Here is an 18871-nt window from a genome sequence, read left to right as displayed (position 1 = left end):
TCACGATGACATGTTTTCTGAGCTCATGCAGTCCTCCTGCACTGATAGGGCACAGCTTAATGCATGGAGGCATTCAGTGGCAGAGGCCAGGAAAGAATTAAGTGAGCGCGAAGAGCGGAGGCAGGACGCGATGCTGAGGCTACTGGGGGAGCAAATGGACATGAAGCGTCTGTTGGAGCTGCAGGAAAGCCAACAAGAGCACAGATCCCCACTGCATCCACTGTATAACCTCCTCCCCATGTTCCATAGCCTCCTCACCCAGACACCCAAGAACGCGGGTGGGGGGGAGGCTCCGGGCACCCACCCACTCCACTGCAGAGGATGGCCCAAGCAACAGAAGGCTGTCATTCAAACAGTTTGATTTTTAGTGTGGCTACAATAAGCAATGTGGCCTCGTCCTTCCCTCCTCCCCCACCCCACCCGGGCTACCTTGTCCGTTCTCATTTTTTTTAATTAATAAAGAAAGAATGCATGGTTTCAAAACAACAGTTACTTTATTTTGAAGCAGGGAGGGTGGTTGGCTTACAGGGAATTAAAATCAACAAAGGGGGCGGGTTTGCATCAAGGAGAAACACACACAACTCTCACACCAAAGCCTGGCCAGTCATGAAACTGGTTTTCAAAGCCTCTCTGATGTGCAGCACGCCTTGCTGTGCTCTTCTAATCGCCCTGGTGTCTGGCGCGAAATGATTGTCTGCCATTGCTTTCACAGAGGGAGGGGCGACTGACGATATGTACCCAAAACCACCAGCGACAATATTTTTGCCCCATCAGGCATTGGGAGCTTAACCCAGAATTCCAATGGGTGGCGGAGACTGCGGGAACTGTGGGGTAGCTACCCACAGTGCACCGCTCCGTAAGTCGATGCTAGCCACGGTAGTGAGGACACACTCTGCCGACTTAATGAGCTTAGTGTGGACATACGCAATCGACTGTATAAAATCGATTTCTAAAAACGACTTCTACAAAATCGACCTAATTTCATAGTGTAGACATACCCTAAGTGACTCTTAGACTAATGTGTGATGGACAATACCCCTTTTCTAGAATCAGATGCTAGATACATATACAGAGGGGCATTTTGCTGTCTCTCTCATAGCCTGATGTTGGTTCTTCAAGTGCTGTTTGCAACCAAATAACTGAAAATATATTTTGAAGTCAAAAGTAAAGACATTCTTATTTGGCTCGGTTTTCCTTTACAAAGTCCCAGACTGCTTCCTTGGCTTCATTTCTTTGTTTTTTGCTTCTTCTGGTAAGACTTGCAAAACACTCTCCAGTCACAATTTGTTGTCTGTAGGCAGTTCTGATAAAAACAATAAAGTTAAGCAAGTGGATTTCCAAATTTTCTTAGGACTTCTCAATTTGAAAGCAGTGAAAAAGCACCAGAGAAAAATAGATAAAAACAACCATTTAAAAAATGTAAGACGGATAAATGTTTTTCCTGTGTGTTGTGCATAAGCTAGCATAAATGTATCTAGTTTAATGAGGAAAAATATACTTACTGTACAGGCAGAGGTGCAGACTTTGCTCCTATGAAATAAATAAATTAGTGATAAGCACACCTTAAAGGTTAACCCAAAAAAGCTCATTGGCTTAGAAATTGGACTGGAAAATCTCACTCTATCATGCTTTCTCACAAGACTTATAATATTTTTAGGTTTCCTTCAGGACATAAATACTGTGAGAACAGCCTTTTCTTTGGTACTTCTGTTTTTCCCCCCCTAGTGTTCTTGTTTGTATGAGTGCCAGTGTTAACCTCGGTGACCTGGACAAGCTTAGTCAGGTAATTATTCTGTCTACCTGGACTTTCTCTGCATTTTCAATGGGAGAAAATATTTTTCTTCATTTCCAGTCCTAAATTGTTGTAATTTAGCATTACTGAACAGCTGACATACTTTGTTCCAGTGGTGAATGCATCTCAATTGTGGATAAAAAGATCGCTTTGGCTCCTTTATCTAATGTACTTCACAAGGATATTGTAGTGCTTAATTAGATAATGTTTGTAAATGTCTTTTGTATCCCTGAATGCTTGGATGAATCCATATAAATTGCTTTGGTAGTGTAGAAGTGCAAAGCATTATTAAAATGTATTATTATTGATGTACTCAGAGCATTGATTTTTGTTTTCTGGGTCTTACTAATACTATAAAGGAATCCAGGTGCTTTGTTCAGAAGTATCCACAAAATTTTAAAGTTAGCGCTTTTTTTTTTTTTTTTTTTTTTTTTTTTTTTTTTTTTTTTTTTTTTTTGTTTTTTTTTTTTTTTTTTTTTTTTTTTTTTTTTTTTTTTTTTTTTTTTGTAAATGCACATTTGAAATTTAAGAGAGGAAAAAAAATCTTTGAACATTAAGGGACCAATTCTATAACCCTTCTTCATGCTGAGTAGTACTTACATATATGAATAGTCCCGCTGAGCTGAGTAGGACTAACTTGTGTAAGTAAATACTTCTAGTGAGCAAAGACTGCAGAATCTGGCCCTAAACTGGAAAAATCAGCCCCCTCATTCTGGATAGTTCCTCCCATCACTAATCTGAGTCATTTCTTGTACTCCTCCAACCTTGTTTGTTTGTTTGTTTTCTTCACTTCCCCACAATCTCAGTTGTTTCTCCAAAAAGAGATACATACAACGGCATCTTCTCCTACTGTTCCTTACCTTTTGACAAAGTGTATCAATAATAGCCTCAAAAAATGCTCAAATTCCTGAACAAGTTGTAGTAAAAGGCAAGAGGTTTAAGTTATTCTACACATTTTTAAAGATGCCAGTACTTCTAGTTTATTTGAGGTTTACTTGTATTTACTAACTGAAAGAGTAGGTAAGCAATGTGTCATTCTTCCTTACCTTTATGTGAATGAACAGAGAAAGGATTAGGTAAGGACATTATTACTGATTTTAAAATAGGTTTTATGATTACAAGAAATGCAGTTCCACTGAAGGCTTAAAAAAATAATCACATACATTCAAACAGAGTAAATTATGACAGTATGGTCTAGATCAGGGATAGTCAATAGGTAGCCTACGGTCCAAATCCGGACCGCCAGAGGGTTTTCAGTGGACCCCAGGGCAAGCCAGGACTTGGGGCTTCAGCCCCAACGGGACTCAGGGTTCAGCCCCATGGGAGGTGCGCTAGGACTGAACCCTCTTCCCCCTGTGTGGGGCTGAAGCCCTGAGTCCCTGCATGCCTCAGATGGGGCTGAAGTGCAAGGCCTGGTGCACCTCCCAGTTAAGGATGGGGTCTAAATTAGCTGTTCCCACTCAAAGAGATTTTGGAGTCATGGTGGCTAACTCTCTGAAAACATCCTCTCGATACGAAGAGGCAGTGGAAACAGCTAAGAGAATATTAGGAGAAAGATAGATAATAAGAGAAGCAATCATAATGCCACTATATCCATCCCTGGTATGACCAAAGCTTGAATGTAGTTGTGGGGGCCCCATCTCCCACAAGACATAAGAACAGCCATACTGGGTCAGACCAAAGGTCCATCTAGCCCAGTATCCTGTCTTCCGACAGTGGCCAATGCCAGGTGCCCTAGAGGGAATGAACGGAAAAGGTAATCATCACGTGATCCATCCCGTAACCCATTCCCACTTTCTGGAAAACAGAGGCTAGGGACATCAACCCTATCCATCGCAGATAATCTCCATTGATGAATCTGCCCTCCATGAACTTATCTTGTTCTTTTTAAAACCCTGTTATAGTCTTGGCCTTCACAACATCCTCAGCATAGAGACAGAAGATTCAATGGAGGGCGATGGTCTGAAAGGTGCAGAGGAAGGGACTACGGAAGTGTTCGACACCCCTTCTCATAAATAAACCAAGAAGTAGGAGTCACCAAATGAAATAAATGGGCAGCAGGTTTAAACCAAAGCAAAGGAGATACTTCTTCACACAAGGCACAGTCAACCTGTGGAACTGCTTGACCTGGGCTGTGTGTAGTGAAGGCCAAAAGCATAAGTGGGTTCCAAAGAGCAGGAGATAAGTTTGTGGAGGGTCGGTCCCATCAATGGCTGTTAGCGAAGACGGTCAGGGCTGTGAGGCCATGCTCTGTGGGTCCCCAAACCTCCAGCTGCCAGATGGCAAGAGTTTACGATGAGGGACGGCTCATGCAAAATTGCACTCTCCGCTTCATTCCCGGGGGAAGGGGGAGCCCTCTGGCAAGGGCCACTGTCAGAAGAGAGGCTCCTTCGGCAGATGGACCACTGTTTTGACCCAGTTTGGCCATTCTCTTGAAGGCCCAGCCACGAGGTAGCCAGGTGGGCTGATTCTGCCTTCAGGTGGGTGATGTGACACGCTATCCTGTAACTGAACTGGTGTGCTGTCAGGTGGCTGTAGGGTGACCAGATGTCCTGATTTTATAGGGACAGTCCCGATATTTGGGGCTTTTTTTAATATGGGCTCCTATTACGCTCCCCCCCCACCCCGTCCTGATTTTTCACACTTGCTATCTGGTCACCCTAGGTGGCTGTGACCATGCAGCTGGCAGTGGCAAGATTTTTGGTAAGGGGCCTTCTTAGCACAGTAGGTAGCATGTCAGTCTCATAATTTGGAGGTCCTGAGTTTGATCCTCAGAGAAAGCCTTCTGTGGCTTTTGCTGGGGCCCTGGTCCATTCTGGCTGACCATCTCCTGCAGTTAGCTGGAGTGCAGCACTTCCTCTGCTGAGGTTCCCAATGCTTGAGTGGCAGCAGAGCCCACATGTGTGAGCAGAAGCTGTCCAAGGTCTTGTTGTGGGCTTTTCCGTGATGGTCTAGTGGTCAGGCTTTAGTGTTTTCCCTGCTGCAGCCTGGGTTCAATTCCCAGTCAGGGAAGGCTGGTCTCTCGCAACTGCTTTCAGGCTGTGGCTAGTGTCTTGTTTTTCCTTTTCAAGTGTCTCTTTCTTTTCTCCTTTGTTCTCCTTCCCCATGCTTCCTTTCAAATTCCATTCTCCAGGGCCTGGTCTGGAAGGGCCTTTGACCTGTCCTCTGGCCACTCCTCACCCTGCTGGTCATCTCACACATGTCCCAAGCTGGTCTCTAGCCTGGACACAAAGAGCCCTTTACCCTCGTCTCCCTAGTGGTCAGGATTTGGCACTCTCACTACCACAGCCAGGGTTTAATTCTTGGTCAGGAAAAGTTGGTCCCTGATGACTGCTTTTATGCTGTGACCAGTGTTTTCTAGTGTCCTGTTTCTCCTTTTCAAGTGTCTCTTTCTTTTCTCCTTCATTCTCCTGGGGTAGCCAGTGTTACCAGCTTTGCCCTTTACTTTGGGGTATGCTCATTTATTAGGGTTACTCTTAAGGGGGGCGGGATTCTGTACTTCTATCAATGTGCTGCTTGTCACTTATGTTCTCATACAGAGCTCGACTTCTCCCTGCTGCAAGTTCCCTCCCAATGGAGCTATCCTGCAGGACCTAGGTTCCCCAAGGCTGGGTTCTTCCAGCCCCAGAATCAGACGAACACATACACACACATGAACAGAGCGCATCTGAGAGGACCAGGTTAATCAGCATTCCCAAGCTGACCCCTTATATGTCCCTGGACGCAGTAGGCTGGGTTGAGCAGCACTTTCAATCTGCCACCCTCATATGCCCCTGGACTCAGCAGACTGCGTCGAGCAGCACTTCCAAGCTGCCACCCTCATATGTCCCAAGTTCAGCACGTCCCTAGCCCCACTTTCACGTTACAATTGTTCTGGTAGTAACCCACTTGATGAGCAAACCCCACAGGATTTTTGGGTGCTGCAGGGATCTTTTAGCTTAGGTACGAGGAGCGTTGCTGCAGAGTGAATGAGGAAACCAAAAAACACCCACGAGCAGGGGAGAGAGAGAGAGAGAGAGAGGCAACCAGTTTAATCCTGAAAGTTATTTATTGCCAGATAATAACCATAGGGGAGCCAAACAAACAAAGCAGTTATAATATTAAATCTAACTTAAATTTGATTATAAAAGTCAGGTTTAGAAAACTATAACTGATCACACAAGTCAAGGTCAGAAGGCTATACTTAGAGAGAGAGAGAGAGCTGGGTTCTCACCACTCCATGAAGCTTGAATTGACCGGGGGTCCCAGGTGGTGGTGGTAACTGAGGGTCCAGAGTGCTGGAACGCAGAGCCCCCAGCATGATCAGTCAGGAGAAGATGAAGTCCCAAAGGAACTGATGCAGATTTTGGATCCAGACATCACAACACTTACTTGAGCATGGGTAGGGGTTTTTGTAGAGAAACAACTATGGTTCAAGGGAGAACACTAGATTTGTTTATATGTAAACTGATGGCTCAAGGGAGTATACCAAAGCTGTTTTGCTCAGTCTAAACAATGGGAGATGATCATTTCTGGCTATGGGCGGTGTTCCTTGGAGGGAGCTCACAATGCAATTAGGGAGCTTCACTATTTTGGATACCAATAAAGGATTTACACCTCTACCCCGATATAACGCGACCCGATATAACACGAATTCTGATATAACGCGGTAAAGCAGTGCTCCGGGGGGGCGGGGTTGCACACTCTGGCGGATCAAAGCAAGTTCGATATAACGCGGTTTCACCTATAACGCAGTAAGATTTTTTGGCTCCCGAGGACAGCGTTGTATCAAGGTAGAGGTGTATTACTAGAATTGGTCTGATAACTACTGAGCTGGGTGTGTGCAGGCATGGGTTCATTAACATCTGGAGCAGAGATCCCCAATCATGCAGTGCTTCCCTGCTTTTCTGCAGTTCCGTGCAGTTCTTGCCTTGGAATCTCCATATGCTAATGGAGATGCCTCTTTGTCCCATCTTCAATGCAAACGAGGCTAGAAGAGTTTCCTTAATCCCGTCATCCTTATCCCAGGGGTTTAGGTGTGTCTCCCACTGCCTTTTCATTGCTTTTTGTAAGTCTTTCTTTTGATGCAGATTTGGTTCAAGCAGAGGCTAGGGGGAGGAGGGAGAAGGTCTTTCGTGAGTCAAACAGGCTGGGTTCTGCGCCCTGGTTCTCCAAGAACACAGAGCTGCTAGGTAACACCAGGCAGGCTGTTTTCCATGGCAGTGGATAAATGCTGTGATTTGAGAGACACAGTGCAGTTAGCGCTGTATGTCCATTTCTTTTATTTAATAGGCCTCTTAAATGATTTCAACTTAAAGCTACAGGGGCAAAATTGCAATGTAGTGGATCTCCACAGCAGTGTCTCTTCATTTCAAAACAAACTTAATCTCTTCTAAATTGATTCGAAAACTGGGGAGATGCTGCCTTTCCCAACGTTGCTAAGCTGCTGGGACACTGCAGACGTGAATCAGATGGCATCATCTCTGGACAGGCTTCTTCAACACTTCCAGCAGAGGTTCCAAGAATTTGAAAGTGTTAAAGCCATCTTCCTGTTTGTAAGGAACCCATTTGTTGTACAAGCAAATGGTACTTGGTGTGATCAAGCAAAAGCATACTTTCCAGATGTTGAAAAGCAAAACTACAGCTTGAGTTTACTGAATTACAAGCGGATGAAGTGCTTAAGGTGCGGCACACTGAAACGACATCTGAAACTTTCTGGACAACCCTTGTGCTGGACTCCATGTATCCACACTTGAGGAAGGTGGCATTTAACATTTTGACTATGTTTGGCTCAACATATGTGTGTGAGTCAGCATTCCCAACAACAAACAACAATAAATCGCATAATCGCTCCATTCTGACTGATAATCGTCTGTGCAATTGCTTCCGTCTTATCTTGACTGAACTCACTCCAAATTTCAAGGCCCTTGTACAGCAGAGGACTTTTCCTATTGATGGCAGTAGTATAATTATACATCATTCACACATACTTTATTTTAAATTTGTGTTGCTGTATAAAATTACATTTTCAGTAGTGATACTACAGTAATAACAGGTATGTCACAGTAATTATTTATGATTCTTTTGCTTAATACACATGTAGGTGGGTGTGTATTTGTTATTGGAAAGACTTGAATCATAAAAGATAAAGAGTTCATATGTACTAAGTATTATTTTCTTTCTGATACTGTTATATAAACCACAAGAGGCTGAAAAGTTTTGAATATGTTTATCTATATACAGATATGCCTACAATAATTGTATTTGACAAAACTCATTCAAAACTTAAAAGGTATCTGAAAGTGTTTTAATGCTATTTGACATTTTATCTAAGTACTTTTTCAAAGTCTCAGATGTAATTTATTACACCTCTCTTGGGGGTTATTTTCAGGTTACACACAGTGGTTTGATTTTATTTTTCATTTAATGCAATAACATTATAAGCAATAGGCCCTGGGTATATTTCACAGAATTGTAGGTGTTTGTTGAACAGGGGCACTTGCACTGTGAAAAATGTTTCTCTGGAGTCTGGATCTTGACCAAGAAATTTGGACCTTGACAAAAAATAATTGACTAACCCTCGTCTAGATTTACAAGAGACTTGTGAAACTTAAGTATAAAAGTGTATATTTCATATTTGACTAACTTGAAAGAAACACTCATGCATTTTTAGTCTCTTTCATTGTCTATGTCTTCCCTCAGACCAGTTTTTCTTGAATTTTTCATATGTATAAATGTTTTTTCTTTTTCTTCATCTTCCTCTGAAATCTTCTATCTAGGCCAAGATTTTTTTTTTCCTTCTGATTTGGCCTTTCTCTCCTAATCTCTTTACTTTCAGTGTTCTCTCTCCCCTCTCTGTTCCAGTTTCTACCTACCATTATCTCTCATCCCTTCATTTCTTCCTCTTGATCCTCCTTCCCCTCAATTGTCTTGGGATTTGGGAGAGTGAGCAGCTCATGTTGTGGGAGTGAATTACAGGGAATTTGAGTGTCACCTTCCAAATACAGGTTAATTGCCATCCAGGACACAAACTGCAAAATCCTCCCTGGCCTAAGGAAGGAATTACACCAAACCCTTAAAATCCACTGAGGGAGTCTTCCTGTCCTCATCCACCACAAATTAGTGAGGAGTCAGATAAAGGGTCTGGTAAAGAGAAGACAAACAGTTCCTAGATTTGTGCACATGGGAACAAGGTGTTCTCACTGGGGGGCCTTTGGCTCACGAATTTGCTTTCTGCTCTGGTGTGACATACCCTGAACCTGTTGACCTTCAGGGTGCAACGAGAGGCCTATCTAGGGGTGAAAGTAACTTAAAGGACTTACCCCGGTACTCCGGAGTCCTGCGCAGGGGGCGTGGCCTCAACCAGAAGATTTAAAGGCCCCGGGGCTCCGGCTGTGGCTGGGTGCCCCGGGGCCTTTAAATCACCCCTGGAGCTCCCACTGCTACCACAGCGGAGCTCAGGGCCCTTTAAATCACCATGGGAGCCCTGCCACTGCTACCCCAAGGCTCCGGCAGTGGGGCTCAGGTGGCACTTTAAAGGGCCTGGGCTCCCCACAGGTGCTGGAGCCTTGGGCCCTTTAAATCCCTGCCCGAGCCCTGGCACTGCTACCCCGGGGCTCCGGCAGCGGGGCTTGGGCGCCGCTTTAAGGGGCCCAGGAATCCGGCACAGCGTACTGGCTCTTGTACCGGCTTACTTTCACCTCTGGGCCTATCCCTTCTTTTGGGGATTGAGGGGTGGACAGGTAGAAAGGTGATGTAATTTATCATGTGGGCATGGGAGTCTTAGTGGTGACAACACTTCACGATGAGCCATGTGTATTATTTTACATTTTTTTAAACATAACGATGTGAAAGGCACATTTTAAGATTGGGGGGGCAGGAAGACTCTGTGGGGCCAACCAGCTTGGAAGGGGGCAATAGCTGACTCTGGAAGGCACTAAATGCTCCGGGGGCTGTGTTCACAGGCCCTGACTACACTAGCAGCCTCCTTCTGTCCCCACCCCAGCCCAGTGACAGGGTCAGAGTGTGTCCTATGAATGCCCCCTTTGGGTGCCCTCCTGCCCCCAGGGACTGGACTAAGTTTAACCCTTTCGGGCACCCCAGCCCCGCCCGGCTGCCTCACGCGCACACTCCACCCCTCTGACTCAGGCGGGGAGGTGCTTGCACAGGCGGCTGACGCCCGCACTTGGCCCCGCCCCTCACAGGAAGGGCGGGGGGGGGGGGGCTGGCACGGCGCGAATCGCGCTTGTTTAGTGCGCTCCGCCCTAGGAGCTCGCTTGTCCCTAGCGGGGCCCCGTACGGCGCCCTCATTCTTTCGGCCTGTCATGGAAGGTGCCGGGGCCCCCTCGGAGACCCTGCGCTACGTTGAGTACGCGAGGGTCCTCGGCAGCGGCCGGCAGGGCGAGCCCGACATGGACAGGGGGCTGGTAAGTGTCGGGCAGGGAGCCCGCGTCTGTCGCGCTCCTTCCCCTCCCCCAGCCACTAGGATGGCGGTTACCGCTCCGCGCCCCCACCCCGCGCCCTCAGTCCGGCCCTTCCATGCTCCGCCGCCCGAGTGGGACTCGCCGCGCGAAGTCACGCGCGCCGCAGCCGTTAGGGATAAATCCTTGGCGCTGGCTGGAAAATTCCGGGGGGCAAAGGAGCCTGCCTGGTTCCCGGTGCCCGGCGCTGGGCACTGCGGGAAATCACGCTCGTGCGTGGCGGGGAACGCCGGCGTCAGGGGGTGGGAAGGAAAATACACCTGAGAGGGTAAATGGGTTAGTGAGTAGGGTCACTCTAGCACGTGTTCTGTGCCACCACTGCTAACACGCTACAGCTCCACCGGTGGGAGCCAAATTGGGAGCCCTGCCCTAGCTGTCTGCTACCGCCAAGATTTTAAGCTCCATGTTGATTAAGACCTCAGTGCTGACCTGGTGCTTAAAAGGGGTGACTTGACTTGATTATAGTCTGTGAGTATCTACAAATATTTAATAATAGCTGTTCAGTCTAGCAGAAAGTAACACGATCCAACAGCAGGAAGTTGAAGCAAAACAACTTCAGATTAGAAATAAGGGGTAATTTTTTTTAACAGTGAGTGATAATTAACCATTGGACCAGTTTATCAAGCATCATGGTGGATTCTCCATCACTGACAATTTTTAAATCAAGATCGGATATTTGTCTAAAAGATCTGCTGTAGAAATTATTTAGGGGAAGTTCTATGGCCTGTGTTATACAGGAGATCAGACTAGATGATCACGATGGTCCCTTCTGGCCTTGGAATCTAGGAAAAAAAGCTTGTTTCAACAGTATGGGGCCTGCGTACACAGGAGTTTCCCCCTAGTAGAGACAGGGCCTAGGATTATTTTATTTGCATACCATAAAAGGCATTATCTGTAAAATTCTCATCTGATGTTTTAGTTTTATTACTTTAATTCTAAATTTAAATTATTTTCTGAGCTCTGAGAGTTACACTTAGGAAATTTAATTCTCATCAGACAGAGAGCCCATGAAGCACTGGGTAAATTGGGGAGTAAATGGCGGTAAAATGCCTGCTGAATTTTAGGTAATACAGTCTAGTGAAAAGATTTTGTACCCTTATCTTGTGTCTGTTTATGTGCGTTTTGGTGATCAGTTCATGGAACAGTGAAAAATAAAATTGAAGCAACTACATGGATCAGTTATTAAAACATTGGCCACAGTTGTCATTACTGAAAGTAAACATGCTTCTAGTGCAATGGGGAAACTTTCACCACTTAAAATATGCCCTGTGATATGTTTTGCTCGTGTCATTATTTGTGTTGCTGTAGCGCAAAGAATTTTTCTACTCTGAAGGGACACTATCAATTTTTTAAAAATCACTTCTGTATGAATTTTTCATCCACTGTTGTTACAAGTTAAGATTACTATAATTTTAGAGCTCCCCCCACCCCCAACCTCTTCATTTCTTCAGTAGATTCATTTTGTGTGCTTTTGACAGCACTTCATGTATAGTTAGGTTCACTGTTTTCTGTGTAGTCTCTCTTAGGGTTTTATAACACTGCCATCCATCATTGTAGTAGCTGAGTGCCTTCCACGTAAAGTGAATAGCAATAGTAAAACTCCTAGTGGACTTGGTAGTCTCTGGTTCTTCCCCCCTTTCTGGAGAGGGGAGACCAAACTCCACTTCAGGTATTGTGTGTTGTGCTTGTGTTGGTTGTTTCATTGTGTGTGGGTTTTTTTTGGGGGGGGGGGGGAGGATGATGTTAATGTCTTTCTTGCTATGGTAAAACAAAGAGGCAAGTTTTGCAGTATTTTCTAGAGAGGGTCAGACTCAGGATTCACCTAATCCCCTTTAGAAGTTCATTCCATAGAGTCTATGCCAGAGGTCGGCAACCTCTGGTACACAGCTCGCCAGGGTAAGCATCCTGGTGGGCCGGACCAGTTTGTTTACCTGCCGCGTCAGCAGGTTCGGCCGATCGCGGCTCCCACTGGCCACGGTTCGCCGTCCCAGGCCAATGGGGGCGGCGGGAAGCCGCGGCCAGCACATCCCTCGCCCGCGCCGCTTCCCACAGCCCCCATTGGCCTGAGACAGCGAACCGCGACCAGTGGGAGCCGCGATCGGCCAAACCTGCCGACGCGGCAGGTAAACAAACTGGCCTGGCCCAAGCCGCGTGCCAGAGGTTGCTGACCCCTGGCATAGACGGTTCCCCTCAGCTGAGGATCCCTTTGTTCCCAGCTCTCATGTGATTCATCCTGGGTTTTGTGATCTGCATTGTCCTTGCACTGCTGTCAGAGTGGTTCATAGATAGAAATTCAGTTAATGTAGCTGGGACTGATGCATTAATTGCTTTGACGATTAGCATCAGAGCCTTAAAGTGGCATCTGAAACTGAGTAGGTGCGAGTGTAGGGATTTGAATTCAGGCCTTACGTGCTCATGGTGATCTAGAACCTGGAGAAAGCGGGCAGCCATGTTTTGTACTATTTGAAGCCAATCCATTGTCTTCACATTCAGCCATAGGTGCTGAAACTAGGAGTGCTGGGGGTGCTGCTGTAGCTCCTGTCTTGAAATAGTAATAACCAAAATACATGGTTTCAGTCTTCAGTATCCACACTATAAAAATTGTTCCAGTATCACTGCATTTTGCTCCAGTGAATGGCAGTATTCCAGCCTAGAGCTGAAAAATGAATGGATCACTGTGGCCAGGTCCTTGTTGGAAAGGAAGGGTGGAAGTTTCCTAGAGTGCTGGAGGTGAAAGAAGGCATTTTTATTCACTGATGCTACCTGATCATCCAAGCTTAGTGAGAAGTCAGATTTTAGAAGGTGGCTTTGCAGTGATTCAATGAATAGGGGTTGCATGCCTTCAATGGATGGTGTCAACTGTATCTCAGCTAGTTCTTCAAAAAGTTTCATCGTTTTCAGTCTTGCTTGGCATTGGTTTGAATCAACTACACTTAATCCAAGAGCTGATGTTCTGTAGGCTTTGTGATATCTTAGTGAGGATGGTTGCATCAGTGGTGAAAAATCTTGTAGCTGAGTGTCATCAATAGGGCCCAAATTCACAGTCCATTTTGATCAATTTCACGGCCAGGGGATTTTAAAATTAGTCATTTTCTGTTTACATCTGAAATTTCACAGTGTTGTAACCCTGGGAGTCCAAACCCAAAAGGTGGTCAGGGTCGGGGGTAGGCTGGGTCACAAGGTTATTGTAGGGGTGTAGTGGGATTGCCACCCTTACTTCTGCCCTCCTGCCTTCAGAGCTGGGCAGCTAGCTCTAAAGCCAGTGCCACCAGCACAGAAGTGTGGGTCATCAGATCTGGGGGCTGGGTTACCATATGTCTGATTTTCCTGACAGTCTCCCGCCCCAGTGTTTGGAGGGGAGACAGCTGGAGATGCAGCCTCACCATGTGGGGGGTTGACTGCTGCAGCCAGGGGAGGTTCCTGGAGGTATGTCTGACCCGTCCTGAGAGCAGCCCCTGCCAGGGAAGAGAAAGTCTTGTCCCACCTCATCCCCAGCTGGGACTAACAGCTGGAGCCCTGCACAGGGTAGGAGCCCCTGACTGAACACCAGATTTCATGGAGAAAATCAGATTCATGGTTCATGAGGCATTTTTCACAGCCATGAATTTGGTAGGGCTCTAGTCATCAGCATATTATTGGCAGCTGAGCCGACAGTATGTCACTATTTCTCCCAGTGGTTTTGAATATATTGAAAAGCAGACAGGGGTGATCTGAATCTCTCTGGGATTCAGCAGGTGAGGACCTATGGAGAGAAGGAGTAACACTGCTCTACAGCCAAAATGCTTCTGAAATAAATGTAGTCAAACTTTACTAATTCTGGGTCACTGAGAACGAAAATGATGCTTAAAATTGTTGATTGGCTCTAGTTTTCAAGATATGCTATTGGGTCAGTATATACGACCCTTGACTTGGGAATGGCGGAGGATAAGTGAGTTATAAAGGGAAGGGATCTCAATTTAAACCAGAAATGACTAAAATACATCTTTGACTGGATCTATGAATAAATCTATGACTGGGTTTGGACAGTACTTGCTTTTTAAGCAAAACAATGAATGATGCAATCTGAAGCTGGTATTGCGTCATACATGATATGAATTGCATCATGTTATTCCTAGAAGTCATGGGTGATGCAATCATAACGAAGCTTACATCACTCTGCTGAACAAATTGCCCTATATCAGCTCTAGAAATCATACAGTGTCATGCTGTCTTATTTGTCAGTGTTTGATTTTGCAAAGGGACACGTTTCTGTTTAGCCAAAGTGATCAGAGATGCCTCGTACTTGTGTGAACAGTGCAGATAACTTCTGCTATGTTTGTGGTGAAGTGGCTTTTGCATCACAAAAGCGCAGTATAACCACTATGGTTAAGAAAGCCTATCACCTTTATTTTGGCTGCAAAATTGGAGATCAGGACAAGAGGTTGGCCCCACACATATGCTGCAACACTTGTGCAACAAATCTTCGCCAGTGGTTGAACAGGAAAAGGAAATCTATGCCTTTTGCAGTACCAATGATTTGGAGAGAGCCAACAGATCATACCAGCAATTGTGACTTCTGCATGGTGCCTCCAGTTGGGAAAGGTGTGTCAAAGAAGAAAAAGTGGACTGTGCATTATCCAAACATTTCATCAACTATACGCCCAGTACCCCACGGAGAAGGACTGCCGGTTCCTGATGCACCAGAATCATTCTCACTTGAGTCAGACGAGGAAGAGGATGAAACTTCTGGTCCTGAACCATCAATGTCACAGGACCCACATTTTCTCCCATCCTCCTCCTCTGAACCACACCTCATAACACAAGGTGACCTGAATGACCTTGTCAGGGATTTGGAACTACCCAAGAGTAAGGCAGAGCTGTTGGGCTCCAGACTACAGCAGTGGAATCTCCTGGCAGGTGATGTTAGGGTTTCCATGTTCCGTGACCGTCAAAAGGATCTTGTCCCATTCTTCTTCATGGAAGGTGATCTTGTAGCCTGCAACAACATCGATGGTGTGATGGCAGCCCTCAACATCGTTCACGATCCAGATGAGTGGAGACTGTTCATTGATTCGTCGAAGATGAGTCTTAAAGCTGTTTTACTGCATAATGGCAATGTTTTGCCATCAATTCCAGTTGGTCATGCAGTCCATATGAAGGAAACCTATGACAACACGAAACAACTTTTGAGGTGCATAAACTATGACCAACATCAGTGGCAGCTTTGTGGTGATTTGAAGGTTGTTGCTCTCTTGCTTGGTCTGCAGACTGGAGACACAAAGTACTGCTGTTTTCTCTGCGAATGGGATAGTCGTGCAAGAGATTCCCACTACATCAAGAAAGATTGGCCACTCCGACAGTCATTGGAGCCTGGGAGGAAAAGTGTTCAGCATCCACCACTGGTTAAATCAAGGAAGATTTTGTTCCCACCCTTACACATCAAGCTGGGTCTGATGAAGAACTTTGTCAAGGCCATTGACAAAACACAAGCAGCTTTCAAGTACCTCCGTGGAAAATTTCCAAGGTTAAGTGAAGCTAAGATAAAGGAAGGTGTCTTTGTTGGTCCTCAGATTCGTGAACTTCTTCGAGATGATGCATTTGACCATGCACTGCGTGGCAAGGAAAAGACAGCATGGAAAGCCTTCCAGTTAGTGGCAATAAATTTTCTTGGTAACAACAAGGCAGACAACTACAAGTTGTTGGTGGAAAACCTCCTCAAGGCATACAAAAGCCTTGGTTGCAACATGTCGCTAAAGATACATTTTTTGCACTCTCATCTAGATTTTTTTCCACCGAACTGCGGAGCAGTGAGCAACGAGCACGGCGAGCGATTTCACCAGGACATTGCAACAATGGAGAAACACTATCAGGGCAAATGGAGCCCATCAGTGCTTGCAGACTATTGCTGGACAGTGACAAGAGATGCTCCATTTAATGAATACAAGAGACAAGCCAAGAAGCGCCGAGTAGACACTGAATAGGACTAAACTATGTACAGAATAGTTTTTTGCCTTTTGTTTCATAATAAATTTTATTTATATAACCCTTTTGCTGATTTTTAAAGTGTTACATAAACAGGACAGGTGAAATATTATCATGTAAAGCAACCATAAACACATGAAAAGACTTAGGTTTACAATTTATGATTAAAACTCTACTATCTACACAATATACATAGACATAAAATGTAAAAACTTAAATATCTTAGAAACAGTAGCCAATCAGTTGTTTTAATTGTCATATTTGAATTCAGCACATCAAAATACATAATAAATAGCACATTTTATCTTTAAAGCAGACGACTTCTCAAAAATTGTAGACCAGTGTAATTAGACATCACTATTCTGAGGTCTGTTGGAGAGGAATGATTCAAGTGACTGTAGTGCTGTACCATCTACTCTGTTATGCCAGTTAGGCAGGTTAGCATCTTGTGGTCTGGTGTGTAGCAGAGAAACCCAGCAATATGAACATGGGCATTGTGCCTGTGTACGTACCATGTCCATCTTTTAGGGCCACTAGGACTGTCTCTGTGCCCTAGCTTGAATCTGACTGAAGCATCCAGGATGCTGGCCATCACATTATGTAGGAGCTTGATGGTTACTACTTTCTGAATTATTTTGTCTAGGAATGGGATTTTGGAGACAGGATGAGGTCTCCAGGGTTGAGTGATGACTTCTTGAGGATTGAGCTAGTTATTCATTTTTCAAAGAGTTTGACTGATACTGCTCTCTAAAAGAGGTATTAACAGAATATGTTGGTCAGCTTCCCCTGTTTCAGCATGAAAGACGCACCCAAATGTGTGAGAGAGATGTTTCTAAAAATAGGAAAATGTGGTTGTAGAATTACAGAAATTGGCATGGGCCTTGCCAGATGGGGTACCTGAAACTACTTCTCTTTCACTTTTTGAAACTGATTAGATTTCAAGTTTATTTCTTTTACAGTTAATTAAAAATCAAACTAAGGGACATGCCTAAGTCAACTTTGATTTCAAAGGGACTACTTACATATTTTAAAGTTAAGCACATGCTTAAGTACCTTGCTGAACTGGGTCCTAAGCCAGTATCAATAGCCAAATCTTATCAGTTCTGATGGGCTAGATAAGTGCTTTCTCTTTCCCTGTCCTTTGCGATAGACTTTAGCTACTTAAAGGCCTGAAAAACAGTAACACAAGAAGTCCACAGAAGTGAGGGAGGGAGAGGGGAAGTCTGTGAGTGTGTGTGTGTGTGTAGGGGTAGTGTGTGAGAGAGACGGTGTGTGTGTTGGGGGAATATGTGAGTGGTAGTGTATGTTGGGGGACGTATGTATGTCCGGGGAGTGTGTGTGAGAGAGAGAGAGAGTGTGTGTCGGGTGACTTTGTGTGTTAGCATGCTGTCTCTTTAAGCAGAGCACTCACCAGCCTGAACACTTGTTCAGATAGTAGTAGGCACCAGCCACTCCTGAGCCAAAGGCTGGTGCAAAGACAGGCACCCACCCCTGCTCAGTGTAGACCAGGTTCACCGGCGGGAGGGACGGGGACACCCAAACATTAGCCCTCTGCCCCCCGGCTCTGTGCAGCAGATCAGGAGGCTTCTGAGGCTCCCAATCCAGAGCAGCTTGACTCTCTTTAAGTGTGGCTGCACATAGCTCTGCGTGGTCCTAGTGCTGGGGAGAGCAGGATGCCACGTTAATATTTTGATTCCATGATTCCGTCCATGTTCTTACTAATGTGAATTTCATAGTGCCCTACTCATAGGATTCAAAGCTCCATGCTTTGACTCTTCTGTGTAAACTGATATGTCCTAAAAAATTAATGTAGAGACTGGTTTTACATTAGTATCAGGTGGTTCTGTTAGTACAGGGCCATTGTTATTCCTACACAATAGTCCTGCAATAAAACTTTACATGTGGCTGGAAATTCGATATAGTCGATTTTTTTACTTTTTCTTTCCTCTAATCCTCTCACTGAATGGAGCATCACAGAATTATGGATTACAGAAATTTTACATTTATAGATATTTCTTCAGTTGTTCTCCATGTCCACTGAGGGGAGGACAAGAAGCAATCTGGCTTAATATGCATCAAGGGACATTTAGGTTAGATATTAGGAAAAACTTTCTAATTACAAGGATAGTTAAGTACTGGAATAGGTTACCAACGGAGGATGTGGAATTCCTGTCAATGGAGATTTAGAAGAACATGTTTGAGAAACATCTGTCACCATAAGTGCCGATGCGGTGGGTGCTCCAGGGCTGGACCACCCACGGGGAAAAAAAACAGTGGGTGCTCAGCACTCACTAGGAGCCCTGTGGGTCAGTGCCTGCCCCTTCCCTGCCCAGGGCCTCCTGCCTGCTGGAGGCCCACCAATTAGTGCCTCCCAGTGCCTCCCGCCCACCATGGATCAGCTGTTCTGCGGTGTGTAGGAGGGGATGGGGGGAGATGGAGGAGCGAGGACAGGAAGAAGTGGGGAGGGGCATAAAGAGGTGGGGGGTGTAGCCACAGGTAGACCTGGGCGGGCCATGGGCTACCTATTTAGCATCCAACAAGGCCCACCCTAATCGAGGCCGAAGCCCCTTGAATCCACAGGCTGGAACTCCCGACCCTGGCTTGGTGTCTGTTGGCCTGGCTGCGTCCCTCTCCTGCTGGTGCTGCACACTGCTGCCTC

General features: G+C 45.5%; 1 protein-coding gene across 1 annotated transcript in view; it reads left to right on the top strand.

Annotated features, from left to right (window-relative positions):
- The first annotated feature begins 10021 nt into the window (after positions 1 to 10021).
- Positions 10022 to 18871, top strand: part of LOC113405061 (dnaJ homolog subfamily C member 15) — a 53845-nt gene continuing 44995 nt past the window's right edge. Inside the window, exon 1 of the mRNA XM_026651724.2 lies at positions 10022 to 10197. Within this exon, the coding sequence (XP_026507509.1) occupies positions 10096 to 10197 (102 nt within the window). The 5' untranslated portion in view covers positions 10022 to 10095. The remainder of the gene's footprint in view (positions 10198 to 18871) is intronic.

The sequence above is a fragment of the Terrapene carolina genome, unplaced genomic scaffold (genome assembly GCF_002925995.2).
Source record: "Terrapene carolina triunguis isolate 2854851 unplaced genomic scaffold, T_m_triunguis-2.0 Scaffold18, whole genome shotgun sequence".
NCBI lineage: Eukaryota > Metazoa > Chordata > Testudines > Emydidae > Terrapene > Terrapene triunguis.
Note: the sequence above shows the minus strand (reverse complement) of the source record. Positions and strands in the feature narration are given on the sequence as shown.